The 22,479-nt window shown below is 42.0% G+C and overlaps 1 protein-coding gene across 5 annotated transcripts in view; it reads right to left on the bottom strand.

Annotated features, from left to right (window-relative positions):
- Positions 1-22,479, bottom strand: part of LOC128831951 (t-SNARE domain-containing protein 1-like) — a 699,719-nt gene that overhangs the window by 206,951 nt on the left and 470,289 nt on the right. For 4 of the 5 annotated variants that reach the window (XM_054018910.1, XM_054018909.1, XM_054018913.1 and 1 more), the window contains 2 exons: positions 22,023-22,095; positions 9,583-9,665 (listed from right to left, as the gene is read on the bottom strand). In XM_054018910.1, coding sequence (XP_053874885.1) covers positions 9,583-9,665; positions 22,023-22,095 — 156 coding nt within the window. The remainder of the gene's footprint in view (positions 1-9,582; positions 9,666-22,022; positions 22,096-22,479) is intronic. The other variant, XM_054018914.1, reaches the window with a different exon arrangement.

Below are 22,479 nucleotides of genomic sequence, written 5' to 3'. Positions count from 1 at the left end.
AACCACCTGCAGCAGCCTATTTGTCATTGGAAGTTAAAGCACAATACAGTTTAATTGTAAAAGGCATTGTTCATACCACAATCCCTTGCAAGTTCACAGGATATTGCTACAATAAGGAAGGATGAGAGTAGGCAGGAACAGTGGAAAAGGAGTGGCATGAAGGTGTAGCCCATTACTTCATTTTATCATTCATTCATTGTGTGTTGTATGATGTTATGATTAACTAACATGCTATGTCATATATAATACTTGTATACTAAATAGATTTAAGTTGTAGGACTATAGAATAATAGATTGATCAGTAGTCAGAAGGGATAAGTATGCATTAGGTATCTAGGTAAGTAGGGCAGAAACACAAGGCCTACAGGCTCGGGCCTGTACGTTTTAGCTTAGCATACTAGGCAATAGGTTTAAGAAATGCTGATATAAGTAAGTGAACCAAAGAATGACCCTATGACACAAGTTTATGGGAAGAGATGTACCAATGAGTGGTATTGCGAAAAATTAACTGTAAGAGTAATTTTGAGTACAAGTCACATGCACAGCGTGTTAGGTGTAGTCAGAATCACAAGAGAAAAGAGGTTTCAAAGTAGCAGCCGTGTTAGTCTGTATCCGCAAAAAGAATAGGAGTACTTGTGGCACCTTAGAGACTAACAAATTTATTAGAGCATAAGCTTTCATGGCCTACAGCCCACTTCTTTGGATGCATATAGAATGGAACATATATTGAGGAGATACACACATACAGAGAGCATAAATAGGTGGGAGTTGTCTTACCAACTCTGAGAGGCCAATTAAGTAAGAGAAAAAAAAAACTTTTGAAGTGATAATCAAGATGGCCCAATCAAGAGAAAAGAGGTCTCCCAAATTGGATAAAATGAGTTCCCTATGGGAAAACTCCAGCAAGAACCATCCCTCTACTGATGATCAATTGGCAAGGCAGCCATCAAACCTTAACAATATCATTAAGGATGTGAGTATGACTATATTTCTAACTTGTGCATAGGTCTTTATAGGATTTCTATATGCTTGGGTACTCATAACCTGACCTGTAACTTTAATAAAATTGACAAAACAAACTAGACCTTGTACTTGCCAATGGATGTGTATGTCTTTATGTGTTCCTAGAGACCCTAAATCTGAAGCAAGTAGCAGAGGTGACTTTCACTCTGCTAAGCTGGAAACTGTTGCCACCAGAGCTGAACCCACAGTGGTGCAATACAACATTACTAAATTCACTTTAAATAAAATAAAAGGTTAGAAAGGACTCCTGTGAGTAAGTGGGGAAGTAGACCATAGAGCATGAATATAGGCATCCTGACAAGGTGGATTTTGACCTGCATGGGACAAACAAATTAGTAGGATCAATGCAAGTGAACAGACTGTTCAAGGTAGCTGTGATGATGGCAGCAAAGGGTCAACCCTGAAAATGAAAAAAAAGGGGATGGGGGATTGAGAAAAGTCCAGAATTGGTAGAGGAGAAGGAAGATGTAGGGATATTGGGAGCGAGATAAGATGGTAGAAGGAGAGGAGATCAAGAGAATGAGATGCAAGAGGAATGAAGAGCTGGAAAGTGAGGAGATCAGTTATATATACTTATGGAAGTGGATGGGAAGGTGCGGGGTGGAGGTTTTTGAAAGGGGCTGGTTAGTGTTAGTGTGTACAGAGAAGTAATGCTTCAGCTTGGAGAACAGAAAGTAGTTATGATGGGAGTGCTGCTGGGAGAACACAAAGGATGCAGTTAGAATAAGCAAGACATGAAGGAACAAATCCATGAATTAGCGATTCAGTACATTTTGGGAGGTTTATTTATTTGTGAAGGGACTGTCATGACTTGGGACCATGGGAATTTTGGCTGGTAGGAAAGTTTTGTTTCTACTTCTGGGGAAGGGGTTCAAACAAAGGCTTATCTGTAAATTTTTAAAAAAATCACTGTTTTAATGTAGTTTGCTTAGAACCTTTGCAATGCTTTGAGCCCCCGTTACAAGTTTTTATTTAGCTCCCATTACATTCATAGACGGAATCGCTACAGAACAGCTTTAAAATCCCCCAAATAAAACTTTCAATCAGTGCTAATTACTAAAACGAGAAGCATGTTCAGCCATATTCATTCTCCAGACACACATGTCTAAGCAATAACCCACAAGAAATTAGTTACCACTTCTCTGCCATTACTCATCAGTTAGGATTCTGACCTGCAAGCACTTCTACTCTTGCATTCCCATGAGACAAAGTAATCGTGTTGTGTTAGTGTGTTACATTCACATTGCATTGAACAATGATGTGGCATCAATTTGCAGTGACTTCTCAGCATATCATAATGCAGTCTCATGGATTAAGATGCAATCTCATTGCATCATGGCACTACATCATCATAGTATACACAAAATAAATTTGGGACGAATTATGTGCTTGGTAAATAAGGTTCCAAGGACAAATCTATAGAAATCAAGACTGCCCTACAAATTTCAGAACAGTAGCACTCCTTTATCAGAACAAATGATTTAGTTGGTGTTGGTCCTGCTTTGAGTAGGGGGTTGGACTAGATGATCTCCTGAGGTCCCTTCCAACCCTGATATTCTATGATTAGTAACCATGAATTGCATTGTGAGGTTCAAAATGCCAAGGGACTTCAAGAATCTGAGAAGGTAAAACTGGAGCTCAGAACAAACTAGTGGAACTTTTTTATTTACCCTGCTGTACCTCTGTTTGACAAAAAAGAGAACATAAAAAAATCCAAAGTAGCTATTTTTGCACATGCTGAAGCCAGCCCTTCATTGGTAGCCTCCAGATCCACTGATAGATGTGTCTCTATCAAATAACCCAAAAAGATACAGAGCATTCCTGTAAGTGAAAAGCATGGCGTGGTAGTCCAGTGCATTGGAATATCATTTCAGGCCCACACCAATCTCAGTTTCCTAATACCAGTGAAGATGAGAAAAGCCAGCCTCTGGTGATCAGGAGTGAAGTCAGAGGACCTCATGTGGAAATGTGACCCTATGTTGCATTGATCATAATGACTAACACTTATGACACCTTCAGCATTTTATCTCCTTCATTTTTCTTCAGAGAATGACAGGATTAAATGACCTAGATTGTGCTCTAGTCATCTGTCAGAAAAATAAATTTAAGGCAACTAATAATTAGCACATAATAAAAAGAAATGGAATCAATCATAGAATCGTAGGACCGGAAGGGACCTTGAGAGTCTTCTAGTCCAGTCTCCTGCACTCAAGGCAGGACTATGTATTATCTAGACCAGTGATTTTCAAACTTTTTTTCTGGGGACCCAGTTGAAGAAAATTGTTGATGCCTGTGACCCCCTGGACCTGGGGATGAGGGGTTTGGGGTGTGGGAGGGGCTCAGGGCAGGGGCAGAGGGTGAAGGCTGCGGAGTAGGGCTGGGAATGAGGGGTTCAGGGTGTGGGAGGGCAGGAGGTTGGGGTGTTGGAGGGGATCAGGACTCTGTGCTGGGGCTGAAGTGTTTGGGGTACAGTAGGGGTTCTGGGTTGGGGGGGCTCAGGGCTGGGACAGGGGGTTGGGGTGCGGGAGGGGGTCAGGGCTCTGGGCTGGGGGTGCAGGCTCTGGGCTGGGGTCGGGGATGAGGAGTTTGGGGTGCAGGAAGGGGTTCCAGGTTTGGAAGGGCTCAGGGCTGGGGCAGGGGATTGGGGCGCGGACTTACCTCCGGTGGCTCCTGGTCAGCAGCGCAGCTGGGGTGCACCATGAACCATGATGCACCCTGGAAGTAGCCAGGAGCAGGTCTGGCTCCTAGGCGGAGGCGCACAAGCAGCTCCGTGTGATTCTCGCCCGTAGGCACCGCTTCCCCCAAATCCCATTGGCCGGTTGCTCGGGGCGGGGGCAGCGCGCAGAGCCCTGTGGCCCCCCTGCCTAGAAGCCAGACCTGCTGCTGGCCACTTCTGGTGTCAGAAAAGGTAGGCACTATCCTGCCTTAGCTGGGCAGCACTGCCAACGGGACTTTTAACGGCCTGGTCGGCGGTGCTGACCAGATCCAGGCAACCTGCTCCTTACATGCCGTGACCCACCTGTCATGACCCAAGGTTTGAAAAACTCTTGATATAGACCATCCCTGACAGGTGTTTGTATAACCTGTTCTTAAAGATCTTTAATGATGGAGATTCTACAACCTCCCTAGGCAATTTATTCCAGTCCTTAACCACTCTGATAGTTAGGAAGTTTTTCCTAAACTTAAACCTCCCTTGCTGCAATTTAAGCCCATTGCTTCTTGTCCTATCCACAGAGGTTAAAGAGAACAATTTTTCTCCCTCCTCCTTGTAACAACTTTTTATGTCCCTGAAAACTGTTATCATGTCCCCCCCCTCAGTCTTCTCTTCTCCAGACCAAACAAATCAAATTTTTTCAATCTTCCCTCTAAGTCATATTTTCTAGACCATTTAATCAATTTTGTTGCTCTTCTCTGGACTTTCTCCAATTTGTCAATGTCTTTTCTGAAATGTGGCTCCCAGAACTGGACACAATACTCCAGCTGAGGCCTAATCAGCGCGGAGTAGAGCAGAAGAATTACTTCTTGTGTCTTAGGGTGGGTCTACACTACCCGGTAGTTCGGCGGCAAGCAAACTGAACTTCTGAGTTTGACTTATCGAGTCTTGTCTGGACGAGATAAGTCGAACCCGGAAGTGCTCGCCGTCGACTGCGGTACTCCAGCTCGGCGAGAGGAGTACCGCGAAGTCAACGGGGGAGCCTGCCTGCCGCGTCTGGACCGAGGTAAGTTCGAACTAAGGTACTTCGAACTTCAGCTACGCTATTCACGTAGCTGAAGTTGCGTACCTTAGTTCGAATTGGGGGTTTAATGTAGACCTGCCCTTGCTTACAACACTCCTGCTAATACATCCCAGAATGATGTTTGCTTTTTTTGCAAGTGTTACACTGTTGACTCCTATTTAGCTTCTGATCCACTAAGACCGGCAGATCCCTTTCCGCAGTACTCCTTCCTAGGCAGTCATTTCGCATTTTGTATGTGTGCAACTGACTGTTCCTTCCTAAGTGGAGTTACTTCAGATCATTTCTCCAGTTTGTCCAGATCATTTTGACTTTTAATCCTATCTCCAAAGCACTTGCAACCAATCCCAGCTTGGTATTGTTTGCAAACTTTATAAGCTTATTATCTAAATCATTGATGAAGATATTGAACAGAACCAGACCCAGAACTGATCCCTGCTGGGCACCACTCAATATGACCTTCCAGTTTGACTGTGAACGACTGATAACTCTGGAAATGGTTTTCCAAGCAGTTGTGCACCCACCTTACAGTAGTAGCTCCATCTAGGTTGTATTTCTCTAGTTTGTTTATGAGAAGGTCATGCAAGACAGTATCGAAAGCCTTACTAAATTCAAGTTATACCACATCTGCCACTTCCCCATTATCCACTAGGCTTGTTACCCTGTCAAAGAATGCTAGAAGGTTGGTTTGACATAATTTGTTCTTGACAAATCTGTGCTGTTACTTATCACTGTATTATCTTCTAGGTGTTTGCAAACTGATTGCTTAATTATTGCTCCATTATCTTTCCAGGTACTGAAGTTAAGCTGATTGGTCTGTAATTTCACTTTTTAGAGATTGGCACTATATTTCCCCTTTTCCAGTCCTCTGGAATCTCCCGTCTTCCATGATTAATCGCTAATGGTTCAGCTATCTCTTCAGTCAGCTCCGTGAGTATTCTAGGATGTATTTCATTAGGCCCTGGTGACTCGAAGACATCTAACTTGTCTTAGTCATTTTTAACTTGTACTTTCCCTATTTTGGCCTCTGATCCTACCACATTTTCACTGGCATTCACTATGTTAGACATCCAATTGCTACTAACCTTTTTGGTGAAAACTGAAACAAAAAAGTCATTTAGCACTTCTGCCATTTCTACATTTTCTTTTATTGTTCCCCCACTCCCCTCATTGAGTAATAGATCTATCCTGTCCTTGGTCTTCCCCCTGTTTCTAATGTATTTGTAGAATGTATTCTTGTTATGCTTTGGGTCTCTAGAATTATAGCTTCATAGCAACATTGGGCTGGAAGAGACCTCATGAAGTCATCAAGTCCAGCAACTTGTGCTATAGAAGGACCAAGTAAACTTAGAACATCCCTGAAAGGTGTTTGTTCAATTTGTTTTTAAATGCTTCCAGGGATGGGGACTCCATGACTTCCCTTGAAAGCCCATTCCAGAGCTTGACTACCCTTAGAGTTAGAAAGTTTTTCCTAATATTTAACCTAAATCTTCCTTGCTGCAGATTAAGCCCTTTACTTTTTGTCCTACCTTCAGTGGACCTGGAGAACATTTGATCATTGTCCTTTTTATAACAACCCTTAACATATTGGAAGACTGTTATCAGGTTCCCTCTTAGTCTTCTTTTCTCAAGGCTAAACATGCCCAGTTTTTTTAACCTTCCTCACAGGTTTTCTAAGCCTTTGATCATTTTTGTTGCTCTCCTCTGGACTCTTTCCAATTTGTCCACATCTTTCCTAAAGTGTGGTACCTAGAATTGGACACAGTACTCCATCTGGGGCCTCACTGGTACCGAGTAGTGCGGGATAATTACCTCCTGTGTCTTACAAACAGCACGCTTGTTAATACATCCCAGAATCATATTAGCATTTTTTGCAGCTAAATCATATTGACAACTTATATTCAGTTTGTGGTCCACTATGAAGGTTAAGCTTGTCCAATGCTGAACAAACATTTATACCAGGGCACTGAACATCCTCACTAAAATAATTAACTCGGTTATGCCTCTGGGCTAACGTAGCACCTCTTTCACTCATAATATCATGGTCAGTAGAAATTCACCCACCACTTCCCCTGCTTGTAGTTCAGATACAGCAGGCCAGATCTCAACTGGTGTAAATCAAAAGTCAATGGAGCTATAGAGATTTACAGCAGCTGGCAAGGATTCAAGACACACTATTAAGATATTATTTCTCTTCATTTAACTCCTGGATAGATACAGAGAGTATGCGTATTAACCTCTGTCTACGGTAGACATATGGGCCCCTGTCACCATAATATCTGACCACTTCAAAATTTTAAAATATTTATCTTCACAATATGAGGTGGGAAAGTGCTATTTTCCCTGCTTTACAGCTGAGGAACTGAGAAATAGAGAGTCTAAGGCCCAGATTTGTAAAAGTATTTAGGTGTTGCTGCACTCAGCATTACAACACCTAGCTGATTTAGAAGTATAATTCCAGTTTTCTAAAAGGATTTAGGCAATGCCTAAAGACTTTAAAAATCTGGGCCTAAATGACTTGTCCAAGGTCTCTCAGAAAATCTGTTGGGGAGCTGGGATTTGAACCCACACCTGGAACCCAAGTCTTAAGATAATGCCCTAACCACTGGACCAGCTAATCTTTCCTGCTACTAAAGAGATACATTATTATTCAAGTACACTTACGTACACAGGGCTGTGTTCATACATACACACACATATTATGAAGCAGATGCCCCTCTTCCGCAAGTACATCTGTGGCAAATTGAACAAGTCTCCAAGCACAAACGCAAACAGGGGAGGCCGCAAAGCCATTGAAGATAAGCTACAGTGTGTTTCTCGCATGGGTTTTATATAATGAGAAATTTCTAGTTTCCTCCATATAGATAGATAGACAGATGGGAGGGAGGATGGGGGGAGTCACAGCAGAGAAGCAAAATGCTGCTGTCAGCACAGATATCTTGGGCTGAGGGGAAGACAGTTGCAAAAGTAAAGTACCAGGCAAAGTTGCTTAGCCAGAGCATACTTGTATTGGTTTAAATATTTTTATCGCTGGCTGAAAACTATTTTGTAAGAGTTAAAGAAAAGCTATTTGCTTATGCTTTGTTATGGTCATGTCTGGGTTGCGGCCAGTGGTCCATGTTGCATTGCTGAAGCTACTGTTCTATGCTCTGTTTGAACACTATGCTAAGTAACCCATCACTTTAACTTTATTCTCAACAGAAATCTCTTTATTAAGGACTACAGTCGGTCTCAAACTCAAATATTTCAACACATTCATAAAGAAGAGATATGTAACAAATGCATGTAAGCCAGCCTGCATTTATAGGAGAACCCCAACATGCCATGGGGTGTGGGTAATAGCAATACACATTGGCAAGGGAGCTACACAGAGAGATAGAGTAGAGCAGCGCAAGGAACGCTAATGGCTTTAAAGGGTGTGACATTCCAACCAGTGCAGCCCCTTTCAAGCCAAGTGGTCTACAAAATCATCCGGCTCATCAGTCTGTCTCAAGTATGTATTTATAAACATCCAACACTAAGTATGTAAAACGGTGGTTTAGTTTGGTATAGTATTATCCATACAGGATATTCTGTTCATTATGCTATGAACTGGAGGGATCTGGAATGCAGACTCTACAAAGAGGGCAGAGTACAATCCCATGGATCGTATCTAAAGTTTGTTGACAGGGAAATTCTGTTAAGCAGAGTTCAGTAATCTCGGGTTGTTCCAGGCATGTGGGGTAATTCATGAACATACCCAATTTATTCCAACCACAACATTGCCTATAATACATTATTGACTAAGAGATTTGTGCATAAATGTGTGCTTCTGCCCCAAACATATATTCAGTGTTCCCCCGCTATAGATTTAGGTCATGCCAATGTTCCACAGAAATGCTTCTGCCTGAACAGACATTATTATTACGTGCTTAATCACCTACAGAACCTATAATCAGACAATCAGGGCAGACTTTAAAAAGCATACTATTTCATCGCCTGTGAACAGAATCCTGCAGTCTCTACTTGGGCAAAACTCCTAATGAGTTTTGCTGAGTAAGATCTTCAGAATTATGCCCTACATTAATTAGCAAAGAGAAGGTTCTGTTCACTCACATGTTATCTAAGCTATAATTTTTCATAAAAATGCCTACAAGTTTGGATACAAGCAACTAACTTTGGGCTTTAATACATTTATGTTTCAGAAAAACAAAGTTTATCTTAACAACTTTTGGTCTGTCTAATCCAATGTAAGTAATAATGAAGCTTTAATGGATTTCGGATTTTTTCCCCCTGTCTTCATGACTAGAAAGTATTGACCTCAAAAAGTCAAGCTGTTCTTTTTGGTCCAGCTATTTTCAAACAAGACTAACTTTTTTTAGTGTAATTTACTCTTGCTCTGATGAAAACAAAATGAAAATTGCCTTAAAAAGTGCTGAAAACCATTTCGTTATCCGTTATTTACCAACTGCATCTTGTCTGCTGGCAACACTCAGTTGCTTGATTATAGGGAAACATTCCAGTAAGAAGAACATATATGCTTAAATGATGCACTTTTTATGCCATCCTTCCAAGAACAACAGTAGCTAATTGCTCAGTTTCCTACTGGGAAATGTCTCTTTAATATGCAGATCTCTAAATGACTACTCCAAATCCAAGTTGCCAACACTAGTCCGTTAATCATATGAAAGACTTTAGCTTTCACTTAGACTACTCTTTATTATACTTCCAGGTAGTGCAAGAACACAGCAGAGTTTGTGCCATGTGCTCATGGAAATAAAACAGCTTTCAACTGTTTTAATTAATTTTACTGAATGTATCTATAGGATTTTTTAGACCAACTTACTTGGTGCTGACTGGCTTTAGCCAACTGCTCATTGGCTGATTCTACATTAGAAGATGCAGTCTCAATGTTGGCTTCAATACTGTCTGTAAATTAAGATAATAGAAGGTAATTACATGGTACAAAGCTAAAGGAATAATTCACACCAACAACAATGCAGTAATTTAATGGGGGGCATGAACAAACAGGAAAGAGCCACACATCCTTTTGTTTGCAAGTTCGGAAAGCGAGGGGGTGCCCATAAGGGCCACCCAACATTTGGCAAAAAGAAGGAGCCTAACTCATCCCAGAGGCAGAGTAACTGGTGAATATCATACAAAATGGAAAGGTTATGAGCCTGATCCAATGGAAAGAATCCATGGGCTCCAATGGATCAGGGCTTCTATACGACTGGTAATCTCACTGGATGGGAGTTACATTCTAAAATGGGATACAGGAGGTATATCACATTTGTGCTTCTTGATTTGTCCTGCTATAAAGATCTTTGCTTTTTACCTCTGAGTGAAGAAAAAACATTTGGAAAAGAAGGATTAATAACTACAGAGCGCAGCCAGTTGAAGGGGGGGGGTGAGGAGGGAGGAATCAATACATGCCAGTCAAAGAAAGCAATGTTTTCAATGGACACCAGTCCTGTGTTTAGAAACCAACATCTATGTTCCAAAAGCTGCAATTAAGAGTTAGATTGTGTATCAAATAGAAACATCACAGTCACAGCCAAATCGTTCCCTCAGAGACGCGCACACAGCGACTACTGGTCTCAGTGGGAGTTGCATGTTTGCACTGCAGAGGAGAAAGCAGACCACTGGGTATACATAAATCACCTGGGGGAAAGTACTATAGGTAGAAAGTTGGGACTAAGATTTCAGGGCTTGATCCAACTCTCCATAAAGTCAATGGAAAGACTTTACGTGACATGGTAATTGAATGGATCCTTGGTACAGAAAATTGGTTTAATTAATTTATTCTTTTATTTTCAAAACAGAGAAAATTAAAAAAGGACATTTCTGTGGAGTGGGAAAAGCTGACCTTTCAGATGCTGTTATGCACTCATAGATACTTTTCAGAAGATTTGTTTTATTCTGTTTTGTAAATGAAACAATTTTGTAAGGCTGCTCATACACTTGGGCACTTATGATACCTTAAAGAAAATGAAATGAGTTTAATGTGTGGAAACCTACTCAAAAGCATTCATCACAACTTGGGGGGGAGGTCCTACTCTTTTCATTCTTGAATACGTGCATCTGTATTAGCAGTGCAGAAACTCTATGGGCAGTGCTATTAAGAATTGAGATGCCATAATTTAATGGCCAAATCCTGAGCATCTCAAAAACAGTTTTTAACCAAGGACCTGACCCGGCAACAGAGGCCTGAGCCTGTGCAGAGATTCACTGAAGTCACTGGTTTCTGACCAAATGGTTCTTTTTTGCATGATCAGTGGGAATGGAGTGAAAACTGCATGATGAGCTCAGGATTTGACCCAGAAGCCTATCAAATTTGCCTTTATAAGGACAGATGAGAGCTATTATGATTCTATCTATCTATCAATCAGCCCAAAGGGTTCACTTACAGTCTTATGTTAATTTTAGTATACTGCTGGAATGACAGATTATTTTCTCCCCCTTTTGTTTTCAGTGCTAGCAGAAAATAATTGCATTAAATCACTCTCACACACACGTTCAAAACCACTACCATCCAGTGCTACCTCTGATCTCTCTTCTGTTGGACACTGTCAAGTCAGCTCATAGTGCCTAGGTATGTCAGGAGTCTCTAGCAGTAGATTATCATACAGACAATGGAAAAAAGCATGTCCTTTCCATTTGAAACCAAAGAGTTGGGGTGGGAAGAGCACAGTGGTGCCTGAGCATGCTCCTTAGGGCAGAGAAAGCTGTATGGGGCTGGGAGTGTTTCTCTCTTGATGTCTGTACAGCTATGGGAATTTAATCAGTGCTTGGTAAATAGCAATTAACATGTGTGCCCAGCTTCCATGGCTGTCCATATGGGCTTGTCTACACTGGGAAATTACTTTATGCTAAAACACAACTCTGAGGAGTCAAGGTAGATAACAGGATGCTAAATGTGACTTAGCACATAGCATAGACAGGGAATATCAGGTGTAACATTTTGTCAGCTAGTTGTGGTTAGCCCTAAGGTTGATGAATCCTGGTCACGTGCCACATGAGGCACATTGTGCCTACGCTAAGAATATCATGACCAGCTGGGACAATGCTAAACAGGACAGTGCTTGTCTACAGAGATTCTCAGCTGGTATGAGAGTAGCAGCCATGTTAGTCTGTATCCGCAAGAAGAACAGGAGTATGTGTGGCACCGTAGTCTCTAAGGTGCCACAAGTACTCCTGTTCTTCTTTCAGCTGGTATAGTAAGTGCAGCTCCATAGAAGTCAATGAGGCTACAACAGTTTACACGAGCTGATCCTGTCTAATGTTCTGTTACCATAACTCCACAAGGTCGTGCTCTAGTACAGTATAATCTCCCAATGTAGACAAGCCCTGGGAGCAGGGCCGGCTCCAGGCACCAGCGAACGAAGCAGGTGCTTGGGGCGGCCAACGGGAAGGGGCGGCACGTCCGGGTCTTCGGTGGCGGGTCCCTCAGTCTGTCTCGGAGCAAAGGACTCACTGCCAAATTGCCGCCGAGGAATGAAGCGGCGCGATTAAGCTGCCGCTGAAATGCCGCCGATTGTGGCTTTTTTTTTTTCCTTCGCCGCTTGGGGCGGCAAAAAAGCCTGAGTTGGCCCTGCCTGGGAGTTAGACACATGTACCTGGATTGGCGAGAGGGGACATGACACAAGGTAAATAAGGAAACAAGTGACAATCAGAAACAAGCCATAGCAAGTAACAGGAGACATGCTCACTTTGGGAGCATAAAGCAAGGCAAAATTGCCAGTTCATAGGAGATATATTTAAAGAGGACAGTTAGTCTTTGTCCGATAATGGAACAGCCTTATACAGAAATTCAAAAAAAGTTGAGTAATCTGATTTGTCTAATCAAAGCAAAAGAGCTTGTTGTTTTCTTCCCTAGTGTTACCTAGGATCCCAGGACTTTACATCTCTTCTTTCATGAACGGCCGCAATTTAACAGGCCCTTTCCCTAGGGAAATAACTTTTTGAGCATGGAAGAGCAACACAAAATTCTTTAGATTCCATGAGGCTTTTTTCAGAACAACCAGCATCATGCTTTGCAAACACTATATGTTAAATTGTTCCACAATGCAAACACCCAGAGTACTAGGAATCTTTACTGAATGATGACCTAAATGTTACATACGTAATGGTGTGATGTTACAGAGGAAAAACAAAAAACTGGGCAAGCTGCCTGCCCAGCTGGCAGGTTCCTCTAATGTCCAGAACTCCAGCTTTGCCACGAGTACAAAAGATTTGAGATGAAAGATCCTAATTAACATTTGCTATAGTAGTTTGCAATCCTAAGGGGCAGGAGAAAAAAAAAAAACCTACAGAGCGAGCACTGCATGAAAAATGAAGCATACATAGGTAATGTGGTGGGCTTGTCCTCACTGCTAAAAAAGATGCAATTTTTTACCTTGGGGATACTAACATGTATGAATTAAGGAAAAAAACATAGTGAAGTCCAGGCACTTTAGTTTTACCGTAAGGTAACTCGCAAAGTCAGCCCCTGGAAGAGGTATAGAGCTGTTAAACACGTGATTTACCAGGCGGTAAAACTGAAGTGCCTGGTCTTCTCTGTGGTTTTACCTCAGGACAGCTCATGTGTGTTAGTTACCCTGAGGTAAAAAATGCACCTTTTTTTAGCAGTGAAGACAAGTCCTGTGCAAAATACTGATTTCCACTGATTTACACACAAGGGAGAGAGTGAGAGAGATGTAGTCTAGGCATCAAAACACAAACATGGTAACCAAGAATTACTGGGGCAAGATCATCCAGTCAATTATCTGTCCACCACTTCACTGATTTTAATAGGACATCCTGCATGCATACAAAAGGATGATCCCAGCTACAATGACTCATTGGGTGGCCTCAGCCAAGTCACTTGGGCTGTGATTTGCAAATGGGCCTTAATCCTTCCTATCTCACAGGGGTATTAATCAATGATTATGACATTTTTTGAAGAGAACAACATTACTGAAGTGCTAAACATTGTGATTTGCATTTTATTTCGTTACAGTGATAACCTGTTGTGACAGAGAGCTGGGAAAGAACAGCTGATCCAGCACTCTGGCCACTGCAACTCTAATTAGTTGCTCTAGAGTAGAGCTGATTAAGAAGAACTGGGCCTAATTGATGGATTGGGCTGGGCTGTGGAGAGCTGAAAGGCTAGTTAGCCCATTAGGCAGAAGGTAGAAAAGACAGGGGAAGCGGGGAAGGTGAGAAAGGGAAGCTTTCAGAGTCACAGCCCAGCGGGATCTCCCAGGAGGAAGATTCTTTCTGTGTAATCCCTCCTTGGCTAAGGGAGTTAAGGACTGTATGAAATTGTAAACAGTGGGCTGCACATGTCTGTGAAAGTGGTGGGGAGAACACTGCAAAATAAACCACATGAGGTGCTTACCAGAAGAAGATCTCCAACTATTTGTAACTTCAAAAGAGACCAGAATGAGACCCTACCCTGTCACACCTCTGCTTAAGGTCACCTCGTGTCTATGATCAACCAATGTTAACGGACAGCAAAATCTTCTATGTGAAATTACATAAGTGAAAGTGAATTCCATACTTAACGGCATCTAAGTCAAAGTGCTCGGGGTGGTGGGTTTTTTTCATTTTTTTGTTGCACTGTGTTGAACAGTCACCGGTTATAATAGGACAAAATCAGGGTCCTCACAGTGGTCATTATTAATTGGTTTCACTGGGCAGGTAATTGTGTTAGGGCTGGTTGAAGAACAGGATTTTGCAAACAAATTTAAAATAGCTTCTTTTTTGAAGGGTTTGCAATGGGTCCATTCTGTTTTCCAAAACATTGTTCATGACGTTTCTTTAAGCAAAATGATACCTATATTTTTATCAAAAATTTTTTCATAAAAATGTCAGTAAAAATTTGGTGTGAGACATTGTGAAAAATGGAACATAAAGTCAAAATGTTCCTTTTTTTGAATAAAGGCCACATTTCGATGAAAATGCTTTAGTGAGAAAAATTTCAACCAGTTCTAATTTGTACGTAGTACGAATCAAGTCTTGAGTCATTCTTTGTGGTCTGTGACTGTGAGGTGCTGAGAATCCTTAACTCAAAGAGCATTTCACAGGACACACCCTGTTTTGCCCTGTGCTAGATTGGGGACTTAGCTCTCATTGATAGATATGGGAGTTCTTCCAGAGTAAAGCTTAAAATGACAGTGTTTGGTCATATCTAAACGTGTGTAAGTCAACCTGCAAAATCAGGTCTATAGAGTATGTAAAATATGTGCTCTCCCAATTTAGCAATGAAGGTAAGTGATCAGGTTAACTTAACGAGGTGCAATTTGTAGCTCCCTAAGCCATCAAGACCTGGGGGTATTAATCCCCAATGGAGGGCAACCAGCATCCACATCTCTACCCTATCCAAGGGTTTCTCATGGGAGATGGCAGCTCTGATTTCCGCAAAGGGTAACATAAAAGACCCCTGCCAAGGTGTTGTGCCAAATGAGTGAACCCAGCCAGCACTTTTAAAAAAATCTCTCTATTGACTCCTTGAAGATCAAAGTGGAGCAGACATTATAACCACCATGAAATGCCACAACCTGCTGCTTGCTGGATTTGCCTTCATCAAAGGCCCTGTGCCCTCGTTTATACCAGCAGAAGTGGGTGTAAAGTTGTGTACTCACATTAACATTACTTCACCTACCTTTAGTCCCAGACAAAGCAGTGATTTGCACTGCTTAGTAAATGACAGATGCCCTTAAAATGTGGTTTGGAAATATTTAAACCTCCATAAAACCTATCCAAATTGTAGAATTATACCATAGTGTCAATAGCTTATCATTTATGCAAAATTCATTTTACATGCATTATCAATCTCAGAATATTTTGCAAGTCCATTCAAGCCTAGAATTATGCCAAAAATAAATAAAAATAAAATCTCAGGGACTCAAATGTATAATCTATCTACTCCTATAACTCAGTGGACTAATCCAAAGGTGTCAACTCTTCCCAGTCAGAGGAAAATATCAAGACAATGTGTCCGATTCATTTAAAAAAAAGGTGTGTATGTTTGCTTGTTATTTTGGAAAGGCTGAATTTTGCCTCCAAAGTAAAATCCATGATATTTATGATTTGTCTTTCCCTTGCAATGGTTGGTTTGATTTACTTAACCTATTCATAACATGGTATCCCACACGCTACCCTTATAAGACAGAGTGTGACGCCTACCAGCAGAAATAAACCAACAACTCAGCTGGTTGTACATTTATGACCCTTCCCGCTCAATCACAGGATTTCTGGGAGTTCAGAGCACAGCAGTGCAGCTTCCTGATAACAACTTCAGATGAACTGGGCTTCACGCTCACAGCAGCAGAGAATTCTACTGGTGGCAAAAAAAAAAAAAAAAAAATCATAAAAAGAAGAGACCCCCGTCCACGTCCACGCAGCTAGTTTCTTGTACAAAATTATTTGGCTCATTAGCTGCAACTACAACAACCCAGTCACATTAAGAAGATCAAATACAGAACAGCAGACACATCTTTAGGCATTAGTAAACTTATAAGTCTGTAATCACCCATTACTCTTTTCTTTACAAAACACACACACTGTCTTCCTAACACCATTAGCATTATAAAAAGAATGTGCAAACAATGGGGCCAGAGACAGAAACTCAGAGACATAGACTTTAAAACACAGAGAAATAAAACACAAAGACTCATACATTCCTTGCACCCCCTGCCACTATGGGTGAAATGAGAAGAACAGAGAAGATCAAACTAACCTGTGCCTGCCTCCTGAGAAATACGCTATGGCTGGTACTGTTTATAATAAAGCTGTTAGTCATAACTGTGTTGAGAAGAAGACAGAGTAAACCGGCTCCAAAGTATACACTTTGGTTCAACAGATTCTGAGTTATGTCTTCAAAATAAAATGAAAAATGTGTGCCTCATCTGAAATAGATAAGTAGCAACTTCAGAAAGACTTGGATGCCACTGTGCACAACTTCTGGAGAAGTGGTACCCTGCTCTGACACATAACTCCATGTCTTACCCCAGGAACAGCTAGACATGAAAGAGCCAAGTGAGGATTCTGCAGGGCACAAAGAACCAACGAGTACATAAATATATCCATCAATATAATTGTCTCCTCTGATATTTAGGAAGTGTTACCAACTGAATGGATATGAATATGTAGACCCCATTCTATTGTAGAAAGGTTACCAGAAATGTTAAGTCCAGGTATTCAGGGACCATTCCCAGGATGCATTCATTTTTCACATGTCCCAACTCAGCCACAGGACAGTTTAGTTAACGATCCAGCTGTCTGATTTTCCAAATTCTCTTGTTTTATTGTATTTGATAGCAGACTCCATCCAGTCTCCAGGGGACTCTTCATAACAAAGCAATTCCTGTGCCACTAAGCCATCAGTCACAGAACATACATGAAGAATCTTCCAAAGTGACCTGAAGAGGCTTGCAGAGGACATGAGTGATGGCTCTTTGTGGTTGATCCCAGGACACTGTGTAAACTCTTTTAAGCATGCTACATGTTAAATCCCATGACTTTGCAAATGAAGCATCACTCTTTTGAAAAGACATCAGCCAAGATGGAAGTACCCAGCTTTAGGAAATGATGCTGGCCAAACAGGGCTGGTTCCAGGGGACAGAAGAGGCTATGGTGGTGGCAGGTGCAGGGTGCTCTCCCAACCCCCAAAACAAATAATCTCAGTGATCCCACATTTACATCAATACAAACACATTTCCCTTTCATAGAGTCATTTATTAAGACTGGGGGGAAATGACAATGATGCATTCAAACAAATATCAACCCAGCTAAAGGACTACATTTATTGACCCAACTGAACAATTTTCTCTATCCCTCAATGTAACAAGAAGATGAACCAACTGACACATTTCCCCTGTTTCCTGGGCAGGCCTGCATGCTGAAGGCTGGAAGACACCAGGTATGTGAATTCTCTAAACTATTCAAGCCTCCAAATCAGGCTGCATTACCAAATGTCCTTGTCCTCAGCCTTATTATTCTTAGTCCGAGATGTCCAGACTTCAGGATGTGGTGAAGTGCAATATCAGTATCAACCAAAATCTAAAAACCAGGCAACTCAGACTCAGCAACAGGAGAAGGTGGATGGGTGGCAAATGTGGTAATAAGAAATGGAAGAAAAACAGGGGTGAAGAAAGTTCTCATCTTCATGTCATACAGCTTCCCTTCCCTGACAGCAGGTCTTGCTGTGAAAGCTGTGATCTGTACACCTTTAGGCACGACAAAGAGGTAGCTGGAGCTGGTGAATAAAGCATTGAGTTCCTGTGTTTCCTGTGCTGTAGTCTTGGATTGATTGTGTGGATGTACCAGTCTTTGAGTCTCTTGCTCTTTTCAGGAAACAGGTTGGGGGTATGTATGTGCTCTACTTGAGGAATGAGTGTTGGTGGCAAAATGGCCTGATGGGGGGTGGGGGTGGGAATGGGTAATCGTTATAATCCTAGTAAACTGCTTTCAGAATAATCTGGCGCTCAGCGGTGAGAAATGTGATGAAGCTGTAAGCAGTGAACTTACTTGTGATGTTTGATGTAGGATAGCTTACATAAGGATTTGGCTCTTGCACTGTTTCGGGATACCAAAGAGATTGTTTATGTGTATGGGAGAGGAAAGCATCTCCTTCTTCCTGATGGGCACGAGAACCGCAGTATTTTTTCTGTCATGGGTTAAAAAAATGCAACGTGCACATTATTTCAATCCCCTGGACTCCCTCTTGCAACACACACAGCAGACTCCAGAGATGGATAGATGTGTGTTCGCCCAAATCATGTGCTAATGAGAATGATATTGCCGGCTATGTCGATGATGTCTCCTTCAAATCTGCTAGATGCAGGGCTAGATTCTCCTTGCACTAATACCAATTATACATTGACTTATTGGACTTATTCCTGATTTACACTGGGGTATGTGAGAGGAGAAACCAGCCCATACAGTGTACAGCATATTCTTTAACAGAGAATGATGAGTAAATTTTGAGCTGATGAGTACTGCAGAGTGGCTGAATGTGTGTGTGCTTATGTATATGTAAATGTTGCTCTGATAATTGCACCAGTGTAACTTACTTCTCAAGGTGTCAACTCCTTGACCCTCTCCTTGGATGGTTTGAGTGGAGAACGTTTCTGCTACCATTCGCTCCACTGGAGTGAGGACAAGGGACTGTGGTGGCCCTCCTCCAGCTGCAGCTCTCTGATGTTCCCCAAGTTTTTTCCTCACTACCCCACGGAGATCTCGCCATTTGTGTTTCAGATCCCCCATATCCCGCCTGCAATACCCCAGAACATTGACAGCTTGTAGGATCTTATTCCACACTCTGTGCTTCTTGGCAGGGGTCCCCCTTAAAGCCCCAAAAAGTAGCTGGTAGTGTTTGGTGACCTTCTGCACAAGCACTTCAGTCTCCTGTGGACTAAAATTGGGTTTCCTTGTCTTGGTCCGCGAGTGTTGTCCTTGACGTGGCGTTCCAGTAGTATAGTGTGTGAACATGGTAACATTCCCGCGAGCAGTAGGGTCAGAAGTAGAAGCAACCAACTGAGCAGCAATCGCAGACTCTGGTGTGGAACTTCTCTTGCATGTCAACATGTTGAGGTTGGTTCCTAGAAAGGTACCAAATGCTGGGTATTTATATGCTATTTAATAAGGTAGCGTGTACTTTCCAAATGAGGATTTGCGCACCTTCCTTATATTGTTTAATACAAAAGCAGTGTTTCCCACACCCACATCTGAATCCTGTTTGAAAATGTAAACTCCCGCCCACTTGCTGATCCCTGGCTGTGCAAGCCTGTCACATGTAAGTTGACATCTCAGCTAACACATGGGAAAAGTCCAATGCCACTGAAATTGCTGTCTGCATAACTACAGGAGTTAACTTCATTTCCTTCGTGAGCGCTTGTGTCAGTTATACAAAGGAGCAACCTCTCACAGGTGATCATTCACTGATTACCAAAGCTGGCGTAAAACAGGACTGTGAGTGGGGATCCAGTACAGATTTATGGATCATGTCCTGCAATGAGGCAGGGAGGCAGACTAGATGATCCAGTATCTATCTGTATTTGAAACTATTCGGGGTTGCTACTGCCCTGGACTGAAAAGAGTTTTGTGCCTGATGCAACGGCAATCTGTGTCACTATTTTTTAATGAATCAGGACCATCGCTATTGTGATCCTCAGTTCCACGTTCAATGAACCACTAAAACAGAGGAAAATGCTGCTACTGGGAACACAGATCACAATCCTTAGGGATGGTGATATCTGTACAGAAAATGCAAAATGTCAGAGATGCATCCTCAAGGATTCTGCATTTTTCCTCCTTCATTCATTCCGCCCATCCCTTGCATGGCAACAAACTTCCCTCCCTTTAAGAAGGACTGTGGTCATGTTGACTCAGAAGCTAGCTAACTTGGTAGCTAGGTGAGCTACAGAAGGTTCCTTGAAAGAACACGGGTCTCCCCCCAGGGGTGAGCACAAACTGCCTTTCTATTGCTCCCAGCAAGCCCAGGGCAGGCACGAGTGAGTGTGAGATCTGATCGTGTAACATGGACACAACAGTATGTTTTGCTGGCCAGCCTGATACTCCCCCACTAAGTATTTTTTTATTTATTTAAATGAGGAGACACAGTTGCAGAACTTTCATCTCATGTGTATAACAGGCAGAAATTAAAACCTTGGATGTGGTGAGAACTCCCCCTTATCATCAATGCTGAATTTTCACTGTGGGTGTTTCAACTCTCTTTACCTTCTGATTCCTCTCACTTGTGTGTAACATAAATGTCAAAAGATAAACAGTGGGAACTTACAGCAACTGAGTAGGGAGATATCTTGACTGGCTGATTGACTGAAAAGCTACTCAGAAAGAAAGAAAAAGGTTAACAGTGCTACTGGAAAAATAATGCCTCCTATATAAAAGCAGTAAAAGCATGATGCTGGTTTAAAGACAAAAGGTCCTACTTTCTACAGCTTTTTGTTTTCTCCCAGGCAAGTTAATATCAGGGCCACTTCCACCGCATGGGTAACGGTTTAAAAAATAAATCTAGCCGCAAGGAAGTTGGTGACAAGGGTCATGAAACTAACTGATGTATGTTGTCATGTCCCTCAAGGCATTAACATCTGATACGCCTCCTGAAGCCCGAGCGGATTCAGAAGTTATCTGTGCACAAAAAGAGCTGCCAAACATGCACAAGATCAAAAATGAATTGTTGCAGATGTCATCTTGATTTTGCTCTGTGTCTGTGAATAAACAGTCTGTGTGATGGCACTTGCACATTTCTGTTTGGATGGACATGTCTGCAGCTTAATGGACACTTGCCAAAGACTGCGTGCTTGGCAAGGAAACAGTGGGATCAATAGTCAGACTGGAAGTATTTCTCCTTTTATGATTTCTCTCTTAGGGTCTGGTCCAACTCCCACTGACTTCTATGAGAGCTGCAAGTGCTCAGCATCTTTGCAAATCAGGCTTCTTTTATATTTAGGTCGCTAAAGTCTCACTTAGGCACTCAGGAAATTTTGGCAATTGTTTAAGGCACTGGATAGTTCATTTTATCTCATACATGCTGTAAAACAAGAGGGAGAGAAACATATCTGACCCTTCCTTCCCTTAGCTGTAACAGGAGATGGTCATGAAGGAGCTGAGGGGACAGGACATTTTAAAAGATCTGGATCTCCTATATTTTGCCTCTATTTCTTCCCACTGGTCACCACTCCCTGTCAATGATGCGCTTGATGTTGGAGAACAAACAGTCAATGACTAGGCATTTCCTCTGTTCCCCTGCGTTCCACCAATGCACAAGCATGCTGCCTCACTATGGTCCAAAACCCTGCCAGCGGGGGAGCAAGGAGGGGTCAGGCTCTGGACATATGTTTGGACCATGTGCGTGTCAGAATATTATGGCTCAAGCTCTATTAAGCAGAATCAAGCTATACATTTTTCTGCAGCGACAATAATTTTTCATTCCAATTCCAGAGGAAAATTAACAATGTCTTCCCATTCTAGTTATGGGTATGTCTTCCCCACCCTATATCCAACAGCTAATGGATTGTTCTTCCTGTGAAATCTGTTTTTAAGCTACCACCACCAGTAACTATCCCAAATATCACAGAGGACAGCTTTTCAAATCCAAGATGGTTTCCATGGACAAAATCCCCTATGGTCTCAGTGGCAACTCAGTTGTCTTAAGCAGCCATGGCATTGGGATCATTTTGGCCCCTAAAACTCTTTTGTAGGTGAGTTGCCACCTCAGATCTGAATGGCAAAATCAGATAATAAAGTACATACCTTAACACTAATGGTGATACCTACCTATTGTGTCGCCTTGTTCATAAACCATGGAGGCCAGGTCTTTAATGATCTGGTTTACATCCAACATGTCACTCTGAAAAGGTGAAAGGTCACAGTTAATGATCAACAGATACATCAAAACCCAAAAGAGTTGCCCAGTTTCTCAATCTTGGAAACATATTTTTTCTTCTGCATAGAACAGTGATGACCAAATATTCTCACTGTACCTTAAAAGGGCCCTTAAACAACACCATAATTTGTTGCACTTCAGTTACCAAACTTTGCACCTGAACCAATTGAGTTGCCATGTAAAAGGAGGAGGTCGAAAAATTAGACTACCCAGCTGCTTAGAATAACGTGCAGCACTAAAGAACAAAAACCAGTCCTCCCCTATTTCTAAGGAGCTGTGTTTGAGGGATACCATTCATCTAGGACAGCTGATTCTTCTGTACTAAGTTCTCTCAGTGTTGCGTGCTTG

The sequence above is a fragment of the Malaclemys terrapin genome, chromosome 2, assembly GCF_027887155.1.
Source record: "Malaclemys terrapin pileata isolate rMalTer1 chromosome 2, rMalTer1.hap1, whole genome shotgun sequence".
Classification (NCBI taxonomy): domain Eukaryota; kingdom Metazoa; phylum Chordata; order Testudines; family Emydidae; genus Malaclemys; species Malaclemys terrapin.
The sequence above is the reverse complement of the archived record's forward strand: the minus strand, read 5'-3'. Positions and strand labels throughout refer to the sequence as shown.